Source organism: Macaca nemestrina, chromosome 3, assembly GCF_043159975.1.
Source record: "Macaca nemestrina isolate mMacNem1 chromosome 3, mMacNem.hap1, whole genome shotgun sequence".
Lineage (NCBI taxonomy): Eukaryota > Metazoa > Chordata > Mammalia > Primates > Cercopithecidae > Macaca > Macaca nemestrina.
In genome coordinates, this window is record NC_092127.1 from 179637255 (window position 1) to 179654294 (window position 17040).

Here is a 17040-nt window from a genome sequence, read left to right on the forward strand (position 1 = left end):
CTTTTAAGAAAAACGGTAGCTAGTAGAAGATCTTTAAGTATAGGTTTACAAACACACACAAAAAGTGACATTGTGAGTAAATTTAAGAGACTTTCTAATGTTTTAATGTATTTAAAATGTTTTTAAGTAAGTTATATATGAGATTTTATTCTTGCATACTATGTATTGATTCTTACATACTAAGTAGTACTATAATGTTTTAAAGTAGATGTTGAAAAGCCAAAGTGAATTTTGTAAACCTTAGGGCAAGCCCTAAAAAATCTAGAAGAGGTATAGCTATTAAGTTTATGGTGGCAACAAAATGGAATACCTCAAACTTCTCATTTAACTTAAAATAATGTTGTAGAGTGGAGAATAGGGAGGGATATATAACAGAGGAAATAAATAGCAAATAAGATGGTAGATATAAACCCAACGATTTTAATACATTCAATTTTAATGGTCTAAACACTGTCCTCAAAAAACAGATATTTTCAGACTGGATAAAAATGCAAGTTTCAACTCTGTTGTCCACAAGAAACTCAATTTGAATATAAAGACATAGGTTAAAAGTTAAAGAATTGGAAAAAAAATACGTAATGAAAATGCTGCTAATCGTAAGAAAGCTGGTGTAGCTGATATAACAGTAGACACAATAGAATTCAGAACAAGGACAAGGAGGAGCATTTTATAATGACGATGCCAATTCACAGAGGGGACATAAAATATGCAATATAAATGTACCCAATAACAGAGTATCAAAATACATGAAGGAAAATTGGCAGAAAAGGAGAAAGGCCAGAAAATCATGAGAGATAAAAGACCCAAAGAACATTATCAATCAGCTAAATCCTAATTAACATTTATAGTACATTCTTCCCAATAAGTACAGACACATTCTTTTCTGTGTTACATGGAATATTCACCAGTGTAGATCATATGCTATCCATAAATTCAGTTTCAGGAAATTTGGAATGACTGTAATGTTACAGTCATTTTTACATGTAATCTTACATGTTTTACAACCTCAAAGAATCTTGTACATTTCAATAACAGGCTAGGCCCAGTGGCTCATGTCTAATCCAAGCACTTTGGCGGGCTGAGATGGGTGGATCACCTGAGGTCAGGAGTTTGAGACCAGCCTGGCCAACATACATACATACATACATACTAAAAATACAAAAACAGCTGGGCGTGATGGCATGTGCCTTTAATCCCAGCTACTCAGGAGGCTGAGGCAGGAGAATTCGCACGTACCCAGGAGGTGGACGTTGCAGTGAGCCGAGATCGCGCCACTGCACTCCAGCCTGGGTGACGGAACGAGATTCTGTCTCAAAAAACAAAAAAAAGAATTCAGCAAAGAGAAAGATTTCTGAACAATACCTAAATATTTGAAATTAAGCAACACATTTATATCCTATGGGTAAAATAAGGCATCACAAGGGAAATTATAAACAATTTGAGCTAAATGAAAATAAAGAGACAGTATATCACAGTTTATGGAATAGAGCTAATGTAGTGAATAGAGGGGAATTTATAGCTTTAAATGATTTTATTGGAAAAGAACAAAGGTCTCAAATCAATGATCTAGGCTTCCACCTTAAAAACTTAGAAAAATAAGTTTGAGTGACAATAAAAAATAATTAGAAAGAAGGATATAAAGAGGAAAGGGCAGAAATGAAAAACATAGAAAATGAGTGATCAAGAAAGAAAATAATTGAAATCAAAAGTTGATCTTTTGTAGAAAGATCAATAAAATTACTCAATTTTTAGTCAATTTTTAGTCAAGTAATCAGTGAAAAAGGAGAGAAGATACCTAAACTGGTATCAGGAATGAAAGAGGGACATGACTACAGATTCTTCAGATGTTAAAAAGGTATTAAAAGAATTTTTTGAGCAACTTTTTGCCAATAAGTGCTGTAATTTATACAAATTACCAAAACTGAATTAATAAGAAATTGATAGCCTAAATAGTTTTTTTAGTTTTAAAAACTGGGCTTATGATTAAAATTTCACCACAAAGAGAGCTCCAAGTCTGATTAATAATTAATAAATATTACAGTACACAAACTCAAAAAATGGTGAAGGTTGGATCATTTCCCAGTTTTCTTTATGAGGCCGGCATTACTCTTACCAAAACCAAGTAAAGCCATTACAGGAGAAAAGATGCTTTGGAAAGGGGTTTGGGATGTTCCAGGTAATTACTCAGAAGGTCACAAGGGTACCATTTGAGTTGATGGAAATAATTTCTGTCTTGGTTGTGTTCTTGGCAAAATGAAAGTATGGATTTTCAAAAGTTACTGAACTTTATTTTTAAAAGGGATACCTTGTATTATATGAAAATTATACCTCAATAAAGTTGACTTTTTTTAAACAAAAAGATGTATTTGTCAGCAATTTGAACCATAAGAATTTCATGAAGTGGAATTTATAGTAGAAGAAATTAACTAAAATGCAGTAAAGAAAGCCAAAGAGACATAAAATGCAGAAGAGAGTTAGTGGCATGAAGACTATAATGAGACCAACTAATACACTTTTGATCAGTCTTAGGAACTGTGTTATCAGCAACAGATGCTCACAAGTGCAGTAATATTTTTGAAGCAAGTCGATGACAGAAAAATAGAGTATCTTCTACTATAAAATAGAATAACCCTTCTATAGAAGGATTTGGGCTTAATCTGTCTGAGTCTCTACCCAGTGTGATAGCTTGCTCAGGCAGTAGGTAGTTCATTCACTTTTTTACCAGGAAATTTCTGCTCATGGGAACTAGTACTGTCATTTCACAAAAGATTTTATTTCATTACATATTTACCAAGTATCATGATAGCTACCTTACTTTGTGAAATCTAAGATATTATTAGTTGTAGAATGCATCAGTAGTTCCTGTTTTATTAAATGAAAACCTGTAGCTAGTTTTTTACTATGACAGTAGATTTTAAGATGACTCTTGATTTTGGAGATGTTAATGTTTTTCAAAAGCATCTTATAACTTATAAAATATTTCTGTAGAAGTATTAATAATGTTTTATAATTTAGGAATACCACTGAGAAAATCTACTTTTTCTTTGATTTATAGGGTCTGTCATGCTGTGTTTAGTTTTTTCCTCCCAAATCCACACATGGCTTACATTAGTTCCTTTTCTTAGCTTCTCAATTATTTTGCCATCAGGATTGTATTTTTTTTTTTCTTTGGATGTCTGTAGTTGATTGTTGCTTAAAATTAAATATGTTACTTCAAAGTCAAAAATTGTAAAATCTTAAAACTAGTATGTCCAGAAAGTGTATTTTTGAGAAATTAATAAACTAGGGTTTTGTTAACTTGACAAGATTTTCAGTAATTTTTTTTACCTAAAATTTAGGGCAATCTATAGCAATGACCAAATTGTTGTGTTTTCATTTTTACAAGTAAGTTTAAATTGTATGCATCATATATTTAACAGAAAGATTTCTCCCTATTGACACTCATATACTCATTCTTGTAATTGATGTTAAAGATGCTATTTTTTTGTATTTACTTTTTTAACACAAATGTAAACAATTATAATACATGGTCTTCTAATTATTCTTCCCCTCTCTACAAGATTATTACATACAAAATCTGCCCATAATATTTTACCCAGGAATATTTCTAAATGATAAAGTTGTTTAGTTGTTTTAGTAGTGAATATTTGCATTTTGATATTTTAATTTCTTTACAGTCATGTAATTTCTGGTAGTCATTGTGTGACTGTTATATTGTATATTGCCTAGTTCAGCTTAATGCAGCTAGAGGAAAAATACTTCTGATATGTTAAATTAATTTGCTGATTGATACAGAGTTTATGACTTTAAACTGTAAAACATAACTTTTCTAGTAGTTAATATACTTTTCTCTCTTTAAAAACACAGGTTTTGAGAGTATTTTAGAAGGGCTTTATGGACCACGGCTACGAAGAGACCTCAGTTTATTTGAAGGTAATTTTTGAAATTTTATTTAAAAATTGTCATTTCCTATTCTATTTTAAAAATGAAAAATTGTTGTTCTATACTAACTTTATATTAAACATGAATTTATGATCCTATTTAATTAGAAAATATTTTAAAATTAATAAAGTAATCCAGATTTTTTATTACATATCATATTTTTTAAAAATTTTGTATACTAAATCGAAATAGAAAATAAAGCTTGTTTGGGGGTCAGTGATGTAATTTTTGTTGTTTTATAAATTCCATGCCCTAACTTATTCTTAAATAAGATTTTTTAAAAAGTTAATTAATTGAGTTAGGTAATTGCTTAATCAAATTATTAAACTTTAATTGAATTATTTGATTCAATTTAAGTAAATGTTCAATTGAATAATTGCTTTCTAAAAAGCTATCACCCAAATTTTCACTTTTGTTTGTTCTTTTAATATTTTTCTTAGTGAAACACTTGTGAATATTGGGAAGGAAGAAACAATGGCTAAGTGAACTAATATACATTGACTTCCTTTTATTTGTTTTTGTTAGGACATCTCTTTCTAATATCTGAAGAGCTAGAGTTGTAAAACATTTTTTAAATGAGGAATTTATAGAAAATATTGAGTAGGGCCGGGCGTGGTGGCTCAAGCCTGTAATCCTAGCACTTTGGGAGGCCGAGACAGGCGGATCACCAGGTCAGGAGATGGAGACCATCCTGGCTAACACGGGGAAACCCGTCTCTACTAAAAAAAATACAAAAAAACTAGCTGGGCGTGGTGGTGGGCGCCTGTAGTCCCAGCTACTCGGGAGGCTGAGGCAGGAGAATGGCGTAAACCCGGGAGGCGGAGCTAGCAGTGGGCTGAGATCCGGCCACTGTATTCCAGCCTGGGTGACAGAGTGAGACTCCGTCTCAAAAAAAAAAAAAAAAAAGAAAAGAAAATATTGAGTAGAAGTCAGGAGATTAATTTTTTCTAGTCACTTAAACCTGTAAGATCAACGTATTTCTAACCTATAAACTTGGCTCTTCACTGGCATAGTTTTCAAAAATAAGTAGAGCCTTTGTTGCTATTGTTCAAAGGAGAAGTGTCCTTGGTAGTGATATTGTAGTGATGCTAATATTTAATCAATTAAAAATTTTTTTAACTTAACGTGAATACATTTCTTACTAGGCATGACCTGCTTTGATTTTCTTTCCAACTATCATATCCAAGGGATATTACTAAGCAGTAACTTACAAGATTTTCTTAATTTCTTAATATAATTTTTAAATATTAAGTACAATTTATTATTTTAGGATTAGATTGTGTTTCCAAAGTGTTACATCCTGCTTGTAAATTTTTTTGTATAATTACCATCATATTTTATACAATTTAGGCCAAAGAGCAAGTTTACTATCAGATTGAAAGTAATTTATTTTTAATGATAAAATCTAATGCTTTTTTTTTTTTTTTTTTTGAGACGGAGTCTTGCTCTGTAGCCCGGGATGGAGTGCAGTGGCCGGATCTCAGCTCACTGCAAGCTCCGCCTCCCGGGTTTGCGCCATTCTCCTGCCTCAGCCTCCTGAGTAGCTGGGACTACAGGCGCCCGCCACCTCGCCCGGCTAGTTTTTTGTATTTTTTAGTAGAGACGGGGTTTCACCGTGTTAGCCAGGATGGTCTCGATTTCCTGACCTCGTGATCCGCCCGTCTCGGCCTCCCAAAGTGCTGGGATTACAGGGTTGAGCCACCGCGCCCGGCCAAAATCTAATGCTTTTAAAGTATGGTTGGGAAAAAGGATTTTCTGTGTATATGCAATTTTGAGCTCCTGTGTATTACTAGTACACCCATTCTGAAAAAGTTTTATCAATATTCAAAGCTTAAAAAAAACATAACTACACTGTATTTTTAGGTATCACAAGAAAATAATCAGAGAAGTACGCAAAAGATGTATTCTATATAAGGCTGCTCATTATAGTTCATTTAAAGTTGTTTCCACTTTTTTTTCTATTACGTATTTAAAAAGGGGCTATTTAATATTTTATATTTATAATTGGGATATATGCAGGTATTAACAGTTTTGTTGAGTTTATTAATGACGTGGAAGGATTGTTAGACTCAAGAAAAGCAAGTGCAGTATATATATAATGTATATTGACTCATTCTATTTTTGTAAACAAAACAAAAACTGAAAAAGAAAGTATGTATGTTTTCATTGCAAATGGACTAGAAAGAAAAGACACCAACATGTTTGTCGTGGTTATATTTGAAGTATGGATTATGCATAGTTTTGGTTTCCTTTTATATATGTGGCTTTTTCCAAAATCAAAAATGTATTATATAATTTTTAAAATGTGAAAATTATGAAACTCTTAAAAAGCACACTTTGCATTTTTCTTACTGAAACTCTTACCAGTATTGGAAAGGGAGGTCTATGGCTGACTAAGATCGTTATCTATTTTTACCAACAATTAGTTTTTTCAGTGATTTTGATCATATTATATGTGTAATGCTAGTGTGGAATATCAGATGAACTTTATCCGATATTTTAATTTACAGAACCATAAAGGAAATAGAATTTTATTTGGGTTCTCATATGTGTAAACACTTCCTTTCACATATAACCTGTGTTTTCTTAAACTGTCCTTGGAATGGGAATGAGATCTTCCAAGAATATAGGAACATAGCATGTTTTCAGTCTTTCCCATGAGGTTTTCAAAGAACTTGTGGATTATCTTAAATGTATTGCAACAGCTTTAAGGCCTTTGAGGTTCTCAAACCTTGAAGACAAGGCATTAAACCTTGTATTCGTAGCAACTAGTCAGTGCTCAAAAGTGTCTTTATTGCCCATTGAAGCCCTCGGGCTCCTGGCTGCTGTTGGGCAATGTAGGTTACAGGTTTGCAGCTGTTATGTTCTATTGCTCATGATACAGGCAGCCTGGAACTCAGATTGCCACTCCAGGAAATACTACCTTGTGTATTCAGAGTTTTATATTTTACATTATACTGTTCGTTATTTATTATAGCCACCTCTTCCAAAGGCTGCAGCTCAGATACTCTTGGAAGCTTTTTGATCTGTGATGTAATTGCAATACCACATAAACAGGTTAGCTCTTTTATAGCTTGTTTGGAAATGTAGAGCACAAGGGGAGAACATTTTTGTAAATATATCTGAAATTTTGGAGTACAATTCATTTACAAAATGAGTAGTGTTGGTGTAGATTTTCTGCTTTCTTTTTTGAATGAGCAATTTCTGGATCTTGTATCTGGTCAGTTTTATGTGCTGTCGTTACCTTCCACCATACTATGGTACTTTCCATTCTACCGAGACACAAAGTATCACTAAGGATCCTTCTCTTTTTTGTATAAATACATGTTTTAAGTTAAGGAAGTGATAGTGGTGATGGTGGGAGTAGTTAGAAGTTTACTGCTCATCTTTATTAATGTTGAGCAGGGTAATTCAGTTTTGAATCACAAAGCTGAAAGTACATATGAAAGATATCCCAACAAAATATTATCAGTCAGATGGAACGATAGCCATGCACAACATGACTTTAAGGGTGGAGACTCCAAAATGTACCCATTCCAGTGTTTTATTATTCTTTTGGCTTAAGAGAGCTTTTTTTCTGAAATCTCTTAATTTTAATCATTTCTTATTTTAACGTAGTTTTGCACTGAATTAAATATTTTTGTCTGAAATATTTAAACAATGCTAATTTTAGTTTAACCAGTTTTTCTGCTGAGTTTACGAATGAACAAAGGAAAAATCTAAAGAATCAAGAATTTAACCCATGCTTGATGTTTCTTCAGCCATCCTTCAAGATAATATAATTCTTGTATATTCTTGTATATTATCCTAAGTTCTTTTTAGTTATAAAATTAAATACATACTATATACATTTAAGTTAAATACACTTTTAGTTTGCAAACCTACTCTTTTCTCTTGAAAAATATATTCTAAAGTTCATCCTACTACCTTAAAAATCAACTTTGGCACAACGTTTTAAAGGTAAAGACTTCTTACATGCTCTTGTTTTGAGAGGTTTACATTTTAATTTTTGAATTTGATTCACAACCGCCTCCAGATTAAGTGGTTTTGAAAGAAACTTTTGAGTGCTGCTTATTTTTAATTTGTTAGAAACAAAATCTCCTTTAGTCTGTCTTGTGACTGTCCTTATGAAGAAAGCATAACTATTCTCTTTTTGGAGTGAGGTCTCCAAGGAAGTCACAAACTTCACACATTTGTGTACTTTTAGAAAAGTTCCCAGTACTCTATGCCTGTCTTGCTCCTCCATCTACCCTAACTGCACTTCTGCCATCATAGGACTTTTTAAGCAAAAATTACTCGTTTCCTGCCTTAATCTTTTATGTCTTACTGGTAGGCCAGTTTCTTTCATCTGGTTGGGGGAAGGGGTCATCTGATTTTATATACTTGGCTATGTTTATTTACAAAAATATGAATAGAATGTATGTCGCGTGAACCTCAATGCATTATGGCTGTGGAAACTGATAAATGCTTACTGTTTTTTCTCTAGGTGTGGCAACATACCAAAGGCATTATTTGTATCAGAGATTTGCAAGTTACAGCATGTGGGCTAAATCCAGCTTGTTGATTGTTTTTGAATGGCTTATGAACTAAAAGTGGTTCTTACATGGTTAAAAAAGTTAATATTTCATGAAAATTATATGAAGTTCAAGTTTAATTTTTCAATTAATGAAGTTTTATTGTACGTAGTCTCACTCATTGTGTGACTATGGCTGCTTTTATACTATAATGATGGAATTAAGTAGTTGTGAAGAGACCGTATGGCTTGCAAAACCTAAAATATTTACTATTTGGCTGTTTATAGAAAAGGTTTGCCGACTCCTGACTTGTAACACTGAAATTTAATATGCTTGGCTTAATATCATTTTTTCTACCTGTTAACACTATGGAGACAACAAAACTACTTTTTAATAACATTTGTTTGATGAAATATTTTCAGTGCTTATTTTGTGTTAGATGCTGTGATTAGCAGTAAGGAATAAAAGGTGCGTAAGTAAAATCTCTTCTTACTAGGAACTCATGGCCTAGTATTTACTGAGAAGTTGATAGTTTTCTAATATGAATTGATGGTTATTTATATTATATAATTAAAACCAGAGAATTTAATGCTATTTTATTATTAGTTACAAATTATATTAGCCCTTATCACATATGTATGTTTAAGTTGGTGCAAATGTAATCGTGATTTTTGCCATTACTTTTAACATTCGAAAGTAATGTCAATAAAAAGTAATGGCAAATGGCTGGGTGCAGTGGCTCACGCCTGTAATCTCAGCATTTTGGGAGGCCAAGGCAGGCAGATCACTTGAGGTCAGGAGCTTGAGACCAACCTGGCCAACATGGTGAAACCCCATCTCTACTAAAAATACAAAAATTAGCCAGGCGTAATGGCGGGTGCCTATAATCCCAGCTGTTCAGGAGGCTGAGGCAGGAGAATCGTTTGAACCTGGGAGGCGGGCGGAGGTTGCAGTGAGCCGAGGTTGTGCCACTGCACTCCAGCCTGGGTGACAGAGTGGAACTCCGTCTCAAAAAAAAAAAAAAAACTAATGGCAAATGGCAAATAAATCTAAAGGCAGAAACTGTGATTACCTTTCCACCAACCTGGTATTTGATACATACTTACCTGAGGTAAAGACTTACCTGAGTATAGTCATCATAATGCTTGTAATACAAAGACTGGAGAAACAGGCTAAATATTCAGTAATAAGATTTGGCTAAATAAATTGTAGTGCATCTTTTTGATGGACTATACTTAACCAAAAATTACTTTGAGTATGGGAAATATTTGTGGTAAATAAGCATAAAGGTATAATATTATTTTAATTTTTTAAACTAAAATATTTTAGAGCAATTTTAAATTTACAGAAAAAAATTGAGTAGAAAGTACAGTTTCCATGTACTCTCTTTCCTCTGCCTTCAGGTCCGTGTATATTAGCACATTTTGTGAACCAATTGATATATTATTATTAACAAAATTCCACAGTTTACATTAGGGTCACTCTTTGTGTGTTGTGCAGTTTTATGGGTTTTGCCTAATGCACAGTGCGGTTAATCCATCATTATAGTATCAGACACGGTGCATATTGCTGCCAAAAAATGTCTCCTAAACTCTACCTAGTCATACCTCCCACTTCCCCAAACCTGTGGCAAACACTAATCAGATTCTTATGGTCTCTAAAGTTTTGTCTTTTTTAGAATGTCATATAGTTGGAATCATACAGTATGTAGCTTCTGAAGATTTGCTTCTTTCACTTAGAAGTGTGCATTTAAGGGTCCTCTATTACTTTTCATGTCTATTTATTGCTGAATAATACTGCCTTGTATAGATGTACCCACAGTTTGCTTATTCATTCACCTATTGAAACACATCTTGCTCACTTTCAAGATTTTCCTATTAGGAATAAGGCTTCTGTAAACACTCACAGGCAAATTTTTTTGTGGACAAAATGTTTCAACTCATTTGGATAAATATTTAGGAGTGACATTGATAGACTATGTTTAGTTTTGTAAGAAACTGTAAGGGTATCTTCAGTGGTAACTGTACTATTTTGCATTCCCACCCACAATGAATGAAAGTTCCTGTTGCTCCACATCCTCACCAATATTTGATGTCAGTGTTTTGGATTTTAACCATTCTAACAGGTATATAGTGGTATTTCATTGCCTTAATTTGCAGTTTCGTAATGACATGGTATTCAGCATCTTTTCATATGCTTAGTTCCCACTACGTATCTTCTTGGGTGATGTATCTATTCAGACAGAGTTTGATATTTGGACAATGATGGGTTCATAGAGTAAGTGAAGAAATATTTCCCTTGCTGCTGTTGTTAGAGACAGATGGTATGGAAATCATCTGGGTTGGTGGTTTCTGTTTCAGAACGTTTTTAATTATTAATTTCTTTAATAGATACAGGGCTGTTGAGGTTATCTATCTTACCTTGTGTGAGATTTGGTAGTTTGTGTTGTCTGAGGAATTGGTCCATTTTATTTAAAGTTGTCAAGTTTGTAAGCATGATGTTGTTCATAATACTCATTTATTATCCTTATAATGTCCATAGGATCAATGTGATGGCCAGTCTTTCATTTCCAATATTAAAACTTTGTGTTTTCTCTTTTTTTCTTGATTGGCTAGCCAGACTTGGCTGGAGGTTTATTAATTTTACTGACTTTTTTCCCCAATGAACCAGCTGATCCTAGTTTTTTAAGTGGCATAAAATATAAACTAGAAGAATCTATAGCAAAATGTTAATCATTGTCTATGGATGATGGGATTATGAATAACTTTTCTCCTTTGTACTTTTCAATATAATTAATACGTAATTTCATAATGAAAAATTAGTTTTTAGTTGTATCGCCTGCTGATCAGTATCTTTCCCTCAGACCAACATAATTATAACCAGTGTTTCATGATCTTCATGAAAAATCTAGCTCAGTATTCTTCTTTTTCATTTTTCACTGAACTTTGTCTTTGGAAACACTAAATTTACAGCCTATGGATAAAGGGACCAAAAAACATTAAAACACTCAAAAATTATTTATTAATAGGTTATTTAGAAGAAAATAAAAATAACATCTGTTGAGGTGTTTTACACATGCTTTAATTTTTACTACAACTTTAACATGCAATGATTATTCTCTTTTTCAAACAAAGAATCTAAAACTCAAGAGAAATTAACTTGCCTGACTGAGGCTACATGAGTATGTAGAAAAGCCACAAAAAGTTCAGTACTAGGGTTCTCCTATTTCAAAATCTGGATTAGATAAAATGATTCAAGGCAGATTTTAACTATAAGAGTATATATCCATGGTGGAAAGGTTGATCTTTGTCATTCATTAACTATTAGTTTTCATTATGACATCACCTTTTACTAATGAAGCTATTTCTATGAGATATATAATTTAACCTTTTTTGAGTTTATGCATTACAGTTTCAAAAAGAGAAATAACATCTTTTAGAGATGAGTATCTTATTCATTGTTTGAGATATTAAAATGAATGTTTTATTTCAGCGTTTATTTAGTTTTTAATGACATGAAAGATAACCTGGGGAGAGTGAAAATCTGGCCTAGAGTTGATTTTTCAAAAGCTATTTTCACATATAGAAAAATTTATCCCACCAAACATCATTTGTCTGGCTTAAAATAAAAAGTTAATATAGAAAGAGTGATTAAATATTTGTAAGTAAAGCTGTACATTTTGAACTCAGAAAAATTTAATGGTCTTTATATTCAATTGATTATTGATTGCCATTTATTTGACTGTGTAAGCATTTGTTATAATTTACATTTTCTTGAAGAATTCCTAAAATATCTAAAATAAGTGACAATCTCGGCATGCCTTGATACTATCTTAAAACTGGCAATTGTCTTAATCTAAAATTGTTGGCCCTTGAGCCAGGATGTTTATCACTGAAACTTTATGAAACCTTATAGCTATTTTTTAAAAATACCCCTTCCTGAAGCCTACAAGCTGTTTTCCAAAAATTAATGAGACACTGATTTTAAAAAAAAAAAAAAAAAGGCAGTAAGATTTCCTTGACCTATCAAAATTATGTTATGCTTGGCATGTGAATCATGTTTTTGGCACAGCAATTCCAAAACAACTCCAGAATCTTACATGCTTATGGATGATCTGGTTCAGCTGGACTCCAGGCGGTGAGTGGGGAATAACGTTTTCACATGAGTGTTAGGTCCCAAGTTCCTCTTATGTTGTATGGTGATTCTGTCCTAGTGAGGGGGTAAAAATTTGAAACCTACGTAAGCCTACATAGCTACAGTTCTATAGGAGCTGGGTTTTTAATTATATAGAATGTTGAAACTTTTTGATTTGTCAGATTTTACAGAAAGTGACCAGTTTTCTTAATGAAAATTTAAGTAAAATCTTTCTATAAACTGACCTTATTAAATATACCTACAATGATATAGGATTAAAAAATAATGACTGGTAATTCTATCTTGTTTATAACTGGCTTTTGTATGGTGCTTCATAGTTTATAAAGTATTTTTACATTTTTTCATTTAATCCATAAGTTAGGTGATGTGATCCTTATTCACATATGAGGTAATTAAAACAACTTTGTGGCTTGAAAAGCTTAAACTAGTAAGTGGGATTCCACCCCACATTTTCAGAAACTTCAAATCTAGTTATCTTTCCATTACCCTACACTGCATCTTAGTTCCCATTCGCTGCTCTAAGTTTATGTAGATATTAGTAATATATTTGTGTACTACTGCAGCAATTAAAGGGAGTTGTTACTATATTCTTTATATTCCAACATATTATCTTTTCTGATCAATGTTTCGGGGTTGATTTGGGGGAGTCCTAGCTACTGATCCCAACTAGTATTTATTCATTATCATTCCAAAAAAGAAAAACTTTATTTTCCGTGCATTTTAGCAGAGACAAGTATTCAACTTCATTATATATTTCAAAAGTATGAAAATTGCGGTAATAGACCAGTGTTTTTCAAATTAGTTGCAGTATAACTGCCTTAGATGGTAATGATTTTGTGTTTGAGATTCTGCATATGAATTTATTTGGGAACAGCAATTGGGGAGAGTTTCTGCTGTAAGGGTTAAGTTTTAAAATCATGTCTATGCCAAATATATTTAGGATGACAATGTTATTATGCCTTCATAAAATTCAGTAGGAACCATTTTTGTTTTCCAGAAATTCTCTAATATATTACAACAGTTGGAATGTAAGGAGTATTCTTCTGGGAAAAAAAATTCATGTTTTATATTAAATAATACACTTATTTGTTTACCTGATTTTTACTCTTAATTCTTGTAACAAAGCCTTTAAACAAGATAATAAAAAACCGTTCTGACTTTTGAGCTATAGACTTTTACTTGTTTTCTTGGGCATCATTCCATTTTCTGAAATCTGTGGGCTTTTCTGGTGCTTTCTTCTATTTCTCTATTTTATGTTGTCTTTCATGGTGTGCAAAGTTTATTTCCTCCAGATATCTCCCCCTTTGTTCTGATTTCTTTCATAGCAAAAATAAAATTAAAGCACAATGATAAGTTGACTCTTTCAGAAAGTTAGATGACATTTAAAACCCTATTGTTGGAAAATTGTTAATTTATAACCAGCTCATTGTTCTTGCTATTTTGTCCCATAATAGTGCAGATTACTCTCCTTACAGCCTTCTCTGTTTATTTCTAGATGTCATGAGTTTAATTTTAAAGTTAGTTCTTCTCCCCTTACTGTTAGTTTTTTAAAAATTATTATGTGAGCCATTGCTGTGGAGAGTGGTAATTTTATTTGTTTTAATAAAGTTAGTATATTTAATGAATTTTTTCCCTCTTTTAAAGACTGTGAACCAGAAGAGCTGACTGACTGGTCTATGGATGAAAAATGTTCATTTTGTAACCTACAGAGAGAAGCAGTCAGTGTAAGTTTTAGTGCTATGAAATTATCTTTAAACTAATGCACAATTGTAACACAGTTTTTTTTTAAATCTCAATTTGTTTTGAAAATTTGTGACTCACAGTGGAAGTTTAAATATTTGATTTTGGTAAATGAAAATAATATTTTAAAGTCTTATGTTAGAAATCTAACATTTAGCTTAACTTGCAGGTGAAAATCCTAGAAAACTCTTCTTTTTTTACTTATTTATTTCACATTTCTTTCTTACTGTTCCCTGACTCATGAAGTTTAGTTCAGGTCTATTTTGTGTTTAGGTATAGAGGGATGAGCTTGAAGGCCTACTTTGGTCTGAGACCACCCTACAATCTGATGTCTTAGAAATTAATAGTAGGGGAATAATGTGCTACTTTTAGCCTTTCACTTACTCTTGAAGTCTTTTGGATATCATAATTATCTCCTGTGTAAATGATGACATATGTAAGTGTCTACTGTATAGAGGGCATAAACTGTGCAGCCAGCATCTTCTTGTGTGGTGGGAAATCCTGATTTCTTTTCTACCGTTGTGAGAAGGGCTGAGAAGAAATGAAAACTTGAGAACTTGTACCAATTTTGGTCAGATTAGTGGGTAAACACAACTGCTTTGTTGTTAAAACTCTCTGATAGGATTACATTACTGGCATGCCAATACAGTGAATTTATTCACCAGTATGTTTTATATGCTCTTTTTTTTTTTTTTTTTTTTGGCTATAGTTTTGCTAAGGAATAAGGTTATTTTGACTCTCTATCAGAGCTATTTCTTTTTTCCTTACTCTTATTCTGAAATTTGTGTTCCCTCTCTCTAATTTGATACAATTTAAAGGGTAGATCAAACGAGCATTTAGAGCATTAATTTTTTGTCTTTTTTAATGGAATTCCATGTTTGAATTAAAAAATGATTCTGGATGTTGTTGTTTTCTTACACTTTTAGGATTGTATACCATCTCTTGATTCTTCACAGTCAACACCAACAGAGGAGCTATCATCTCAGGGCCAGTCCAACACTGATAAGATTGAATGCCAAGCAGAAAATTACCTAAATGCACTCTTTCGAAAGAAAGGTAATATTGGTATGCTTTGTCATTTAAAATTTCCAATAGAGATATAAAATGTTTGAATTTTTTTACACCAAAGTTTTTTATATGTCAACCTCTCTACTTCACTCTTTATTCTTTCTTTATTCTTAATTTTTATATTTTTAGGGACAGTAGGAGTCTCAATCATTCTAGTACTAGTCTTGTATTAGGCATTCCTCTTCAGCATTCTATTTTCAAATATCTCTCTGACTTTATCACACATTTTCCTCATCTACTATAGGCACCTTTAAAAATTTTTCCTTACGCTTCTGGTCTTTCTTATTGTATTGCTGTCTTGAACACTTCAAAATTTGTTTGATGTTCAATAAGTTATATGATATTATATTGCAAAGCTATACCTAATAATGTAATAGTTAAATCACTTATCAGTTTGGTTGGAGTGTATTTGCTGACTTACTATTTCAATATTTATTTGGTAACTTGAATTTGCTTAGTAGACATTAAAAAAAAATCAGTGTTCTTTTTTATTTCTTGTCTCTCCCAACTACTCAAACCAAAGAGCTTTTGTTTTACTTGTTCCCTTACTTTACACACATATATCAAGCAGAAGTAGTTTTTATATTTTAGTTACTTGGGAGAATTAGAGAAATGTAGAACCTTTCATGTTTTGTTCTTGGCTGTTCCCACAGTAATAGAGTGTCTTATTTTTACCACCTGGACATTTGGAGTAAGTTATGGTGCATGTTTAGGTTGGGGGATTATCCTCTCTCTCAACTTTGAGATTAAGAAAATATTACCATATTGTCATCATCTACTTGTTGACCCTATTTTACTCCTCTTTGGAATGAGATATCACCAGATATTTTTCTACTAAATTGATAACTTTCATGTTTAAATCAATAATGTTTAAAATAGTACTTGCCTGTGGCACAAGAGTCTTTTGTTTAGTCTTAAGTGTTCTTTTATATGTTGAAATATGGAAATCCTCTTATTAAAAGAGTCATTAATATAATTTAAAGGCCTAAAATTAAGAACTATAATTTTTAAGAGCAAAAGACTGAAAATCTTTTCCTTTGTGTTACTGTTGAGAAATTCGCATTATCTTTAAAAATCAATTTTTTTTTTTCAGAATTTTTAGTACAGTGTTAAAAATGTTATACAGCCAGGTGCAGTGGCACGTAACTATAGTCCCAGCTAATAGGTGGGCTGAGGTGGGAGAATTGCTTCAGCCCAGTTGTTCAAGGCCAGACTGGGCAACAAGACCTCATCTCTTTAAAACAATAATTTTACATGCTTTCTTTAAGGATTTTATAACATTAATTTAGAAAATTTTATTCTGTTAGTATTCACTTACAGGAAGAATTATGTTATCAGACTTGTATCACTAAGAGAACTGGAAGAAATATACACATTTACACACATGCACACAGTAAGTTTCATTTACCTTGGAACTCATTACTCAGTCTCTTTTTCCTTTGAGTCATTTGTAATGGTAATAACTAGAAGTATCAATAATAATAGCCTTTAATTTTTGATAGTATGGAGTTAACCTATGCTCCATTGCCCTATTAAGAGTAATCAGTAAAAACTTGGTACTATTTCAGCTGATTCAAGCATCTGGGTCTCCAAGAGGTCTCCTACCAATGGTTGGGTGAGT

The 17040-nt window shown here is 32.3% G+C and overlaps 1 protein-coding gene across 17 annotated transcripts in view; it reads left to right on the top strand.

Annotated features, from left to right (window-relative positions):
* Window positions 1-17040, top strand: part of LOC105487875 (ligand dependent nuclear receptor corepressor like) — a 296771-nt gene that overhangs the window by 162057 nt on the left and 117674 nt on the right. For 11 of the 17 annotated variants that reach the window (XM_011751506.3, XM_011751504.3, XM_011751509.3 and 8 more), the window contains 3 exons: window positions 3868-3933; window positions 14256-14335; window positions 15278-15407. In XM_011751506.3, the coding sequence (XP_011749808.2) occupies window positions 14288-14335; window positions 15278-15407 (178 nt within the window). In that variant the 5' untranslated portion in view covers window positions 3868-3933; window positions 14256-14287. Of the gene's footprint in view, window positions 1-3867; window positions 3934-5399; window positions 12594-14255; window positions 14336-15277; window positions 15408-16726; window positions 16813-16987; window positions 17035-17040 lie in introns of those variants that run through there. The other 6 variants (XM_071093809.1, XM_071093810.1, XM_071093811.1 and 3 more) reach the window with 6 other exon arrangements.